Source organism: Phyllostomus discolor, chromosome 14, assembly GCF_004126475.2.
Source record: "Phyllostomus discolor isolate MPI-MPIP mPhyDis1 chromosome 14, mPhyDis1.pri.v3, whole genome shotgun sequence".
Lineage (NCBI taxonomy): Eukaryota > Metazoa > Chordata > Mammalia > Chiroptera > Phyllostomidae > Phyllostomus > Phyllostomus discolor.
Genome location: NC_040916.2, coordinates 24,028,010 through 24,040,461, shown reverse-complemented (window position 1 = coordinate 24,040,461; position 12,452 = coordinate 24,028,010). Strand labels below are relative to the sequence as shown.

At 55.4% G+C, this 12,452-nt stretch overlaps 1 protein-coding gene across 1 annotated transcript; it reads right to left on the bottom strand.

Annotated features, from left to right (window-relative positions):
- Positions 1-903: 903 nt before the first annotated feature.
- On the bottom strand, positions 904-11,546 carry SELE (selectin E). The gene is made up of 13 exons (XM_028530935.2): positions 11,510-11,546; positions 10,297-10,683; positions 9,690-9,797; positions 9,081-9,266; positions 8,133-8,318; positions 6,948-7,136; positions 5,835-6,023; positions 5,499-5,687; positions 5,133-5,309; positions 4,582-4,692; positions 3,791-3,812; positions 3,610-3,683; positions 904-2,688 (listed from the first exon to the last, which is right to left on the bottom strand). The coding sequence occupies exons 1-12, from the start codon at positions 11,544-11,546 to the stop codon at positions 3,626-3,628; spliced, it is 1,839 nt and encodes a 612-aa protein (XP_028386736.1). The 3' UTR covers positions 904-2,688; positions 3,610-3,625.
- Between the last annotated feature and the right edge of the window lie 906 nt (positions 11,547-12,452).

The following is a 12,452-nucleotide window of genomic DNA, read 5'->3' as shown; positions in this document are numbered from 1 at the left end:
ACACCATCCAAAAGAACCTGTGCCCCAGTGTTCACAGCAGCACAGTTTACAATAGCCAAGTGCGGGAAGCAACCTCGGTGCCCATCAGTAAACGAGTGGATCAAAAAACTGTGGTACGTTTACACAATGGGATTCTATGCAGCAGAGAGAAAGAAGGAGCTCCTACCCTTTGCGACAGCATGGATGGAGCTGGAGAGCATCATGCTAAGCGAAACAAGCCAGGCAGTGAAGGACAAATACCATGTGATCTCACCTTTAACAGGAACCTAATCCACAAAATGAACAAGCAAGCATAACATAACCAGAGACACTGAAATTAAGAACAATCTGACAGTAACCAGAGGGGAGGGGGAGGGGATAACGGGGGGAAAGAGGGGAGGGGATTTCAGGAGCAACTCTAAAGGACACGTGGAATCAGGGGAGGGAGGTGGGGATGGCTCAGGTGTGGGGGGAGTGGTAGGGGGAAATGCAGGCAACTGTACTTGAACAACAATACAGTTTTTAAAAAATGTTCCATGTACACACACACACACACACACACAAATGCGGTACCGATACACGCTGCAAAATGAATTGAGCTTGAACACGGTGCCCTGAGTGTAAGAAGCCAGGCACAAGAGGCTGTGGACTGTGTGACTCTGCTCATGTGTCCAGAACAGGCAAACCCACAGACGCAAAAGGTAGATCCCTGGCCACCAGGGGCAGGGGGACGCAGAATGAAGAGTGACCACTGATGAGCACCTGGTGATAGATGCATTCTGGAGTTACAGCGTGGCGATGGTTGCAGGATCTCATGACTCTACCAAAAACTCTGGATTATACGCTTCAATGGGACAAATTGTGTGGTATGTGAGTTTTATCTAAGTAAAATAGGATTTTGAAGAAAGAGCTCCTACCCCGAGATAAATACAAACATGTTTATTATCCAACTTTATAATGCCATGTCAAATACAGTAAATACAACATAAGTTCAAATAAATACATACTTTTAACAATTGTAAAATATTTTCAACCATAATTTAAAATACTGCATAAAACCCAAACCCAGACCCATGTAGAGTTCACACAGCTGTTTCCCCCTCGGTGGTACAAGTATTTACATTTGACTGGTCTCAGACCAGGTGATTGTGATTTCATCTATGGCCTGACTGCAGAGGTGCTTTTACTCCCCCCCTTATTTCCCAGAGTCCTTTGCCCTCAACGACCTCTGCCGCCCTGGTTCCCAGATCTCTCCCTGTCTGCTTTCGGCTGTGCCTTTGCCAATAGGCATCCGGGAGCTTCTCTGGGACTTTGCTCTCACCATGCACACCAAGGTGATGGGGGTGTGGAAGCGCTTTGATTCTCACACCCCGTGAGGTTGGCAATTTCTGACAGAGCATGTCTCGTTGCCAGGGATCCATAACTGGGTTCCTTAGCAATTTTAAACTCCCTCCTAAATAAATGTGAATACTGGCTCCCACAGGCTTTCCTGTTTTCAGGAACAGCCTAACAAACAATGACAACAATTAGGAAATAATTATTCAACATCGTTCACTTTGCCAAAATCCACTAGGGGAATGCTGTACATGGTGAGCGCTCACCATGGATTTAAAACCTTGTGTACTATCCCAGAATTGCGTATCGCCACGTCACATCTGACGGGCGTCTTTTTAGGAATGCAGAGCACATCCACGTTTCTACACGTGTTTTTTTTCCAACAAAGACATTTACAAAAATGTACCTTCATTTATTTACATTTATGCTTGTATCAGATCAGAACATTTGGCCTCAGAGAAGTTTTTCATCACAGAAACCAGGTGTTGCACAGGTGTCTGCCACTCAGCTTGCACTGTCCTGACACTACTCCTGCTTTCAAAAGAAACTGTTACCAAAAAATTCACAACATCACACTGGTTAACGTTCTGTTAATACATTATTAGGAAACAGTATTTGCCCTTTTCTGAAATATATCTGCTACAGATGTAACATTAGAATTCATTAACAGGGAGGTGAGGATGTAGGATGGGTAATGATGACCTGCTCATGGTCCTAACATGCACATATGTTCAAGTCCCTACAACGCTCGCGCTGAATTAAGGACTACAGAATACATCCTCAATGCAAGTGAAAAGAATACCATCTCTAAGAATACTTTCAAAAGCCCTGAATCCCACAGGGATAAAAGTGATATATTGGCTTCGTCTAGTAGTCCTCACGCACAAGCACTCAGTGGGGTTTGCACCGTTAACAACGAGACAATGCGTCAAGTCAGTATCTGTGGCCGATTTGTTTCCTCTACGAAACTTGTGACAGTGACCGTGCAGCCTACGAGAGCCACTTTGTAACCAGTAGTTTATACACGCTGAGGAACAAAGGAAAGAAACGGTGGCGTCACAGAATGCTGGGTTTCTCCGCCGAGGTCTCACCAGGAGCGAGGGAGGCAGAGTGAGAGAAGGCATTCTGAGAGTCCAGCGCCTTGGCCTCCTCTCTCTTGCCTGGAAGGGAATATCCTTCCCTCCAGCAGCCAGAGCTGTCCAGGCCCTGAGAACAGGAGAAAGGAAACCGAGTCTTTCTGGTGGCCGGCTGGCCTTGCCCACTGGCCTGTGGTCTCACGGGCGCTGCGGTCCAGGCGGCCGTAGGAGGGGAAGACCTGCCACCTGCCTCCGTCGTCCTCAGGGTGTCGCTCCAGCACCTTCGTGCACCCGTGTCCTGCAAGGATGAGAGTGCATGCTGTCAGGACACTTGCCACTCTGCCCCCGACAGCGACAGCCACGCTCATCTTCCGCTCACGGTGTGTGCTCTCCCTGGCGTGGTCAAGGGTGAACACCAACACCCTGGCGGGTTAGGGCAGCGAGACCGTCCCACGTGATACTGCGATGGCGGGTTTGGGTCAGTACACATCGTCAAAGCCCATAGAAAATGCAACACCAAGAGTGAACCCTCGTGTAGACCGTGGACGGTGGTTAATAATGCAGCCATGCTGGCCCATCGATTGTAACAAAACGCCGTCCGTAAAGGGTCCATGCAACATGTGAGCCACAGAGGAGGTGGGGGGTGGGAGTCGGGTGTGCTGGAAGTCTGCACTTCCTGCTCACTTTTCTATAAACTGAAACTACCTGCAAACAGGTACTCACTTTTTAAAAAACCTATTTGGAGGAGACTTGGTCCTTCTAAATGCTCAAAAAGCAGAGCGGAGTGGCTAAGAGCACACACTCTACGACCAGGCCGCTTAGGTTTGAGTCCTGGCCACACCGCTTGACTAGCTTTGAGATTTTAAGCAAGCTACTTCACTCCTCTGTGCCTCACGTCCTTCATCTATATAAGTGCAGTAATAACCCTGTCTCAGAAAATCCTCAGCTTAGAACCCTTCCTGGAATATAGTAAGGTCCATGTAACAGCTATTGTCATCATTATTAACTTTCATAAATGAACGGACTCCATCAGGACCAGATCCTGGTTCCCTGCTTCTCCTTCCACATACAAATGAAACCACGTTTCATAAAATACCAGGAAGGTGGTGATTCCCAACCCCCCCCCTCCAGAAACCGGCAGATCTGGGGGGCTCAGGAGCAAGAGAACACATAACCAGGGTATCTTCTCTCCAAGCCACGTGTGATCCTCAGGTCTTACCTGACTTCTCTAGGACTTAAACGGACTCGGCAGGCACTTGGTAGGATCCGCTCGATTCCAGGCTCTGGCAGCTGCTGTGGAGCACACGAGAGCGCTAGTAAAGCACAGTCCTCCAGCACGAAGGGAGAAAAACGGGCGGGGCGTTCGTGCAATGGCACGCAGGGCAAAGAACGCAACTTACCTGGCGGGGACGAATTTCTTTGCTGCAAGAAAAAGACAACCATTAATTCGGACTGAATCACGCTCCAAGGACCCATCAAATCCAAAAACGGTCTGACACTATTCATCACCGGGAGTGGCAAACTCAGCGCCTTCAGGGCCCCTGTATAATCAGGGTGTAAACACAGCTTGGTGGCAACTAGGGGGATGGGACGTGCCAAGTAGACCCTCCCGGAGGGGCCCCGCCGCTTCTAACCGAAGCAAACAGCCACAGGCTCAGCCTGCCAGGTTGACCTCCCAGCATCTCGTGACGAGCCCCAAACCTGGGTTTCATGTCAAGGTTCCCATGTCCGAACATCAGAACTTAATTCCAAAATTTTTTAATACTCTTGTAGGCCACGGAAACCATGTGTGTGGCTAGCTGTGTTTGTACATTCCCTCGGAGGTGCTCCCCAATTTCAGCCCATCTTCCTGATAAAATCTTTAGCCACATTTTATTCCATCTTCCGGGGAGGACCAGTCCCGGCAGCGTCGCTGCACAACTTCGAGGGTCCGTAAAATGCAACGTGAGAGCCGTGGCCCGGAGTGGTCCTAGGTTAGCACGGCCAGCATTGCCACCTCCTCCAACTCGGCCCGCTCTGAGTTTACCATAAGCCCCGTCCCTAAGACGTCTGCTCCACTTAATGCCGTTTACTGTTTATCTCGTAACTGGATTGTAATTACTGTCTAAATCTGCTTCTGAGACCATGGCTCATCGGCGAGGACGGAGTAATTCTCAAAAGCTGTTTCGGAGAGCATTTGCAACCCCCTCACCTTTCCTCCGGAGACGTTTCGCGAGCCAGAGGAGAAACGACGTCAAGGTCAGGAGGGAGGTCCCGGCGGCCGAGAGGCCGACAGTCAGGGCGGCGGTGGACTCGGGGGGAGCTGCGGACACAGAGGGGGAGAACTGTCAGGGGAGAGAACCGACTCTGACGTCTCTTGTCCTGTCCACCCATCCTTTTCTCCGCACGCCGAGGGCCCTGTGTGAAGCAGGCGAGGCGTGGAGTTCAGCGTCCTACTGAAGACCTTCGGGATCCGCCCCGCCCTCTGCTGGGCAGGCTCCAGAACTGCACTGCGCTTTGGTGCCTCCTTCTCTCCCTCTCCCCCTCCCTCCCTGCCTCCCTCCCCCAACTGTCAGAGTCTACTCTTTCTACCAACGTGTCGCTGCTTCTGTTTTCTCCAAGTCCCCATAAAATTGGCCTGGCCAGTCGCTCTGGCCTTTCTGTTTCTGGTTTGGATGTAATAGGCCGTCCATTATTTTAGCGGGACAACCCCCCTTCTTCTCTCTCTGGCCCCCAGACGACCACCATCGATGAGTGCTTCACCTTCACAGGTCGGCGGCATCCCAGACCAGTGTCCCGCGGGGCCACACGTCAGAGCCGCGGAGCCGTTGAGCGTCCATCCTTCAGGGCACGCGAACGTACACACGGCACCGACCACCAGCTCCCCGCCGCAGCTCACGTTCGCCTTGCCGGGAGCCTCCGGGCTGGAGCACCGTACCGCTGCAAGTGACAGGAGCCAGGGCAGAGGTTAAGGGAAGGCCACTGGGAAACTTCTGGAACCCGCTGAGAGGTCCACACCACACACAACTAATTAGCACTCATTCGTTCCCGGCAGGTAGGAAATGAGGATCAGGCCCCATCTGCGTTGGTGTGAGCGTACTCGCCCTGTAAGTCTGCATTCGGTCTCACCTTGGCAGGAGGGGACCTCCTGGGTCCACTGTCCCTGGGACGTGCACTCCAGTCGAGCCGATCCCTGCAGTTCAAAGCCTTCCCCACAGCCGAAGGCGCAGGAGGCCCCGAAGGTGAAGGGTCCAGCCCGGCCGGCGCTGCAGCTCACCCAGCCGCTCGGGGGCTCGCCGACCGCGGGGCATCGCACAGCTGGAAGACACAAGCAAGCCCGTGCGTGAGACGTTTGTGCGTATCAGGCGACAGCAGGTGTCTCCACGTCACCCAGTCCTTAGCTCTTTGATAGTATTCCTTTTTCTTTGTTTTTATTGTAACAGAAAATGAAAACAAAAACGGTACCTTCACACGTGGGCTCCTCGCCGTCCCACTCCCCTGTGCGGCCACAGTGGAGCCTCGTGGGTCCCGTCAGCACAAATCCTTCCTGACAGGAGAACTCACAGATGGACCCGGTTTGGAGACTTCCAGACGCACTGGGAATACAGTCCACGTAGCCGCTCTCGGGTCCGGATAAGGCTTTGCACTGGAGCGCTGAAACACCAGACTGGCGGTCAGAAAATGCTGCCGGGGGCCGGGGGGCACCCTGGCATTGGACTCACTGAGCCCTGTTTGTTCTGCCCAAATAAACGCTCAGAGGACTCAAGACTCTTCCTTACTCCTGGGGCAACTGGGGACAGGCTGTGCTTTCTTTGAATTCCAGTCCCTTACTGACGGGGACTCTAATTAAAGGACAGCCTTTACCAGGACAGGTGGTTCCTGTGTGTTCTTCTGACATGGGAAAGAAGTGAGACTCAAGAGACAGACTGTATGTGGTCAGAGAGCAGCTCAGGGGGCCTGGTGCTTGCAGATGGTGCCAGAAAGTGGAAATAAGGAGGCAGCCACGTTTAGGTTTTGTCTGTTCTGCAGTTTGGTTTTAGTATCGTGACTTTCTGCCACTGGAAATTATTCTGAGTTATACTTGGCTACAAGAATATCGGTACCCGATAGTAGAAAACTGCTTGTTTCCAATATTCTCACTCTGGCTTTAAAGTGAATTATAAACTGTGGTGCCCAGGTATGCATTAAGGGTGTCTTTATGGCTGACACCCCACGTGAAATGTTCTTGTCACTGCCAGTTACAAGCTATTTCAGCAGAAAGGTAGGACCAGGGTTGTAGCAGCAAGTCCTGTCCTCACGAGCCTACTGTCTACATTTTCTAATGCCATTTCCCACTAGATAGAGATTTCCGCCCATTCGGTGCCCGTGTCCAGAAGTTCTGTTAGCACAGCACAGTGAGGGAACCGGCAAAGCGCCTGCCTTCATTGCACACAATTCTTCCCCTGGGTGAGCCTCCAGGGCATGAGAAGAGGGCTGCCCCTGGAATCCGATCTCCACAGGCAAGGCGGGCAGCTGGTCTCACCCTCACTGCCCGAGGTCTGGACAGCCGCTCTTTAGCAAGGGCAGCGTCAGGCTCACCTGCACAGACCGGCGCTTGCTGCGTCCATTGCCCTCGTGCGGTGCATTCGACCTGGGCGGGCCCCTGCAGCTGGAAGCCTTCATGACAGGTGAAGCTGCAGGATGACTGGAAGGTGAAGTCTCCGGCAGGGCCATGGCTACAGCTCACCGAGCCATTCTGAAGGTCGCCGATGGCATCACACGTCACAGCTGTAACACACAAACCCACCCGTTTACATGAGTGGGCCCAGCTGGGCCATTGCGGGAAGCAGGACCAATAAAATGGCGTTGGTCTTGTCAGGGAAGCATAAAGTTTATAAAACAAAGTGGAGTCACTCATGTCAACCAAGATGGCTGCCAGTCAGCCGTGGCACTTTGGTGCAAGAAGGAAACTACCTAAGTCAGAGCAGACGCATCTGGCACAGAGACACACCTGAGGTATCTGCACACGTGACCAGAACAGCTGTGTCTGCAGGGCGGGACCACCCATAGATGGGCCCCTGGGGAAATCCCCCACTTGCCATCAGGGGTGCCAAGCAGCACGGCCACGTACCACCCCTAGGCTCCTGGGGGATTCCACACTTGGCGTCAGGGGCTCCGAGACACTTATCCAAAGACCCAGAAGGGTGGAGTCCACCACTGTCCAGGTATAACTGAGGCCGCTCCAGACCACTGCGGAGACAGCCGAGCTCCGCACCCCAGAGCGCTGCTCCACGCCACCCTGATCTCCCTCGGCATCGGCCGCCGGGGGCTCTGCCCTGTTGGACGGAGGACTTCGCCTGCCCCGCCACCCACCTGGCTCCGGAGGTCCTTCCCTGCAGGATGCTGACGGCTCCCTCGCCCGCCCCGCTGTCTCCCGGACCTGCAGCCCGAGACCCTGGGACTCGGGTTCCCATCCCCCATTGCCTGCTGTGTGCGTGTTGTGTTCCTCTCAGGCTGTCAGAGCGTGAGCAGGACATCCATGTGTGTGGATGCTCTACGCCGAGTGGCCCTGCATCGGTCACAGCCGAGTGAGCAGCACGGTTCCCGTGTGTGACTCTTGCCTGTCCCTCGGCGCCGGGCTGCTCGGCAGAGACGTCTCGCCGAGCCGTGGCCCGGCTGACGTATAGGAGAGACGAGCCGTGAACAGATGCACGGGACAGCCGTGCCGAGGGCGCTTGGAGAAAAAGAGTATCAGCGGCAAGTCTCGACGTGGGTCTGCCCTACCTGCACACGCAGGCTCCTCGTCGTCCCAGCGCCCAGAGGAGGCGCACTGGAGGCGCGGGGGCCCCTCCAGTTCAAATCCTTCCTCGCAGGCAAAGGCACAGCTGGTGTTCCACTGGAAGCTCCCGGGGCTTTGGTCGCATTCCACAGACCCGTGGGCAGGGTCGGTCAGGGGCTCGCACTCAACCACTGGGGAGTGGAAAGAGCACCGTGGATTTCAGGGGAATTTCTAGGCGTGCACTTCCTATGGGGCTGGGGTTTACGGCGGAGCAGGGGGGCTGCCTTTCAAGGGTAGATCCCAGCACCCGCCGTTCACTCTTGGGGACACACATGTCCACTGTAAATCTTTTCTGATTTTTACTCGGACTGTGCTGGGTGGTATCTGATCTATTGTCTCCTGATCTAATTGCTCGTCAGGCCCCTGATCTATTTCACGTAAGGCAAAAAACGGAGAAACCACAGGTTGTAAGTCAGATTTATGGCTAGCTGTGATTTTTTTTTAAAAAGTGACATACAGGAGACACTCATTTACTTTAACCCAGTGGTCCTGGAGGCCCGAATTTTTGTCTCTAGCCCAGAAGATAACAGGGAGAGAGGACAGGAGACACTGAGACTGCTTATGGCTGTCCCCAGTGAGCCCATGGTTGAAGTTAAACGGGGGAAGAAGGGGAGAGGCGTTCAGAGGTCGAGAGCCAGTCTCCGCAGTCTCACGAGCTCTCTGAGGAGCCACCAGGGCCGCAGAAACACGCCGTCAGACACGGAACAAAAGCCTGTCTCACTCCAAGCAGGCTCTGCCCTGGCCATGGGTACTGGCGGAGAGAGGACCTCTCCCTGAAGACAACGACGGAAAGAACTCTCCCTAGAGCTTTGAAAAGGCCCCACGTGGCACAAAAAGCTAAGGCGGGGCGGGATGTGTGGCAGCAGGCCCCGCGTGTCCTGGGAGAGACGTACCGTGGCACCCTGGGAGCGGCGTGCGCCACTCCCCGGAGGCGGTGCACTGCGTGGCCGCCGGGCTGCTCGGCCGGTAGCCCTCCTCGCAGCTCACGGAGCAGGAAGAGTCATAGCTGAAGGGCCCCCAGGGGTGGGTGCAGGCCAGGCTTCCGTGCTCGGGGTCCTCCTGGGCCTGACAGGTCACAGCTGAAAAGGGACAACACGAGTCGGCCCCACTCCTCCCTCAGCTCAGAGAGGGCAGGGAGAACCCCAGGGACAACAGGGCCATGCGGGGAGGGGAGGCTTTCCAGAAAACGTCCTGTCTGCATTGGCTCACACAGTCCTGGCCACAGGCCTACAGGGCCAGGACTGAACTCATCCTCATTGTCCATGAGAAAGCTGGGCCTCAGAGCCTGACCCCCACCCTTGGGCACGGTGCTGTGTGGGCACGGTGCTGTGTCAAATCTGGGATTTGAATCTGGAGGCTGTGACACCCGCCCCACCCCCCACCCCCCGCACCACCACCACCTCCAGCTCTGGGGAAGGAAGACCCGCAGGCTGGACTCCAAAGCCAGCCAGCCAGCCCCACGCTGCTGCCTGGAGGGCGGGCAGAGGCGGCCCCGGACTCACCCTGCTCACACTGGAGGCCGCTGAAGCCGGGGTGGCACTGGCAAGTGTAGTTGTTGACCGTCTCCACGCACTCGCCGTGGCCGCTGCAGGATGTCGGGGTACAGGCAGCTGCGGGAAACACAGTCGATGAGGAGAGAAGCCTGGGTCCCTGTGACTTCACGGTCAACAGCGGGCCACGGGGACGTCGCCAGGGACACAGAGTGCCAGAGACTCGAACGCAAGGGCTTTACAGAGCACCCAAGTCTCTGCTCTAACCTCTGAGGTCGCTGTGCAGACGGAGGCCGGGGCAGAGCTGTCCCTGGCGCCGAGAGTAGCGAGTACCCTCCACACACGTATAGACCTACACACGACATGCGCGCACACACACACACACACACACACACGCAGGTGTATCTCACCTGCGTCCGCACAGAGAAGCAAAGAGATGCTGTATCCGTTGAACGGAAGGTCTTAAAGCCAGGTGTTCGGGGACAGAACCTCACACAGAGACCTCTTATTGCGCAGTGTCGACGGTTTGGTTTGCCGAGGCGCCCACACCCGGCCTCCCGGCCCCCCCTCCCCGCTGCCCCCGCCCACCTGCCCGCCGCCGCTGCCGCAAAGCGCCCACCTGTGTAGCACAAGGCGAGCTTCTTCTTGCTGCACCTCTCGTCGTTCCACTTGCCCACGTCCTTGTCCCTCTTGATGTAGATCTCCACGCAGTCCTCGTTGCTCTGGCCGTTGTTCGGCTCGCCGGGGGCCCAGTTCGTGGCCTCCTCCGTCAGCGCCTTCTGGGTCCCTATCCAGACCCACTGGTCCTTGACCTTCCGGATGCCGATCCAGTAGTAGCTGGGCGCGTAGGGGAACGTGTCGTTGAGGTACCTGATCTCCTCCTGGTTCTGGATGGCCACCAGGTGGGTGTACTTCTCCTGACAGTACGCGCTGGCGTCGTCGAAGGTCAAGGGTGTCTCGGAGGCGTGGTACGACCAGGCTCCGCTCTCTTCGATCAGGAGCAGCACTGAGGGGGGGAGCGTGGGGGGCGAGAAAGTCGAGTCATCGTCTGCCTGTGTTAACTGGGCTCCCCCCTCCCCTGCTCACTCTTTTTTTTCTATTTTTTCACTGTGGGAGCATCGTCCTTTTACGTTCTGTTCAAGGGCAGTAAACGCAGTCACCACCACCATCCATCTCGAGACCCTTCTCACCTCGTAAACTGACACTTTGTATCCATTAAACTATAACCACCCCCCCAGCCCCTGGCAACCACCGACCCATTTTCTGTCTCTCTGATTTTCACTGCTCTGAATCCCTCTCACAGGCAGAATTACACAGTTGCCAACAACGCTTTTTATTGTCTTGTTGTGGCATATGGTGGCCTTGGGGTGGCTCAGGCCTTGGTCACCTTTTCCAAAGTAAGAAGGGGTTTGGATGGAGGACCCTCCGTTTACTGGGCTCTTCTTCAGTGGCTGACGCCCCGCCACCTGGTGCTTTACCTGCACCCACCCACCATCACCTACTTCAAAGAGGACTAGTAACCCGAATAACTAGGCTTCCTGGAGCGCCACCAGCCCTGTCTGAGGCGCTTTGCATGGCCGTGACACTGAACCCTCGCAGTGCCCCCAGGACACAGGTGTGCGATGCTCACCACCTGACACCTAAGGAAATGGAGGCGCACAGAGGTAGGAGCCCCTAGTCCAGGGCAAAACGCATTGTGGAGGGAGAGAGAGGCCAGGGAAGCTGCCCAGCCCTGCAATGCACTGGGTGCCCACCCCTGGGGGAGAACTAGCGGGCCCGGGGTGTCACTGGTACCACGGAGACCCCCACTCCGACTGACGTCACCGACTCACCGAAGGTGAGGGCCGAGAGAAGCTGCGCAGCCGGCATGGCTCCGGGGGTCCTTCTGGTCCGAGGATGAGACTGAATTGCGATTCTGGGGAGAAAAGAACAAAATGAATCGGAGAATGGAGCCCCAGGTGGTCAGTTGCGCATGTCCTTCTGCAGGGATGTCTGGGGTGGTGGCCTCCCAGGATGTTAGGTCACCGACTGCAGTGCCACCATCTCCATGCGAAAGGAGTTTCCCCGAACGAATACATAAATACATAAACAAAATCTAACTTTCATCCTTGACCTCAAAGAGCAAAGCCAGTTCTTCACGAGACTGAAGACAGGAGGAGCTGGCCCGGGTCTTTCGTCGGGGGGCGCTTTCGGGGCATCTCTTCCTACAGACCGTGGAGGCTGCACGGCCCGAGGGTGCTCTCGGGAAGGAAGACTTACGGGTTTGTGAAGAGGTGGTTCCCCTGTGCGGTTCCCTGGTGCGTCCTGGTGCGTCCCTGGTGCTCCCTGCCGCTCCTGCAGTGCTGACGCCAGGCAAGAGAAGTCAGACAAGAGTGGCAGAGCACGGCCGGCCGGAGCCTTTTATCGGACAGCGGCTTCCTGTGAGTCACGGCGGAGCCGGGTGGAGGAATTTCCCGCAGCGTGCAGAAAGTTTCCCGGGAATCTCCACGATGCCAAAACCCGCAGGGACGCCGGGAGCCCTGCCCCTCAGGACGAAGTCTCCCGTGTCTCCTACCTGTTTGTTTTCTGCGAACTCTATTAACCTGAGACAGACGCACGTGTGGTTTTTTTTTGTTTTGTTTTGTTTTTTAGCTCTAGTAACGTAACATCTCTGCCTTGGAAACGTTGGATAACTTGTCTGATGAGCAGCACCCCCTCGGTAGCTGTGGCAGCGATGGGGGTTTCGGAGATAGAAGTGAACCAGGAGGGGTTCTGTCGTCTGCGGACGGCCAGCCT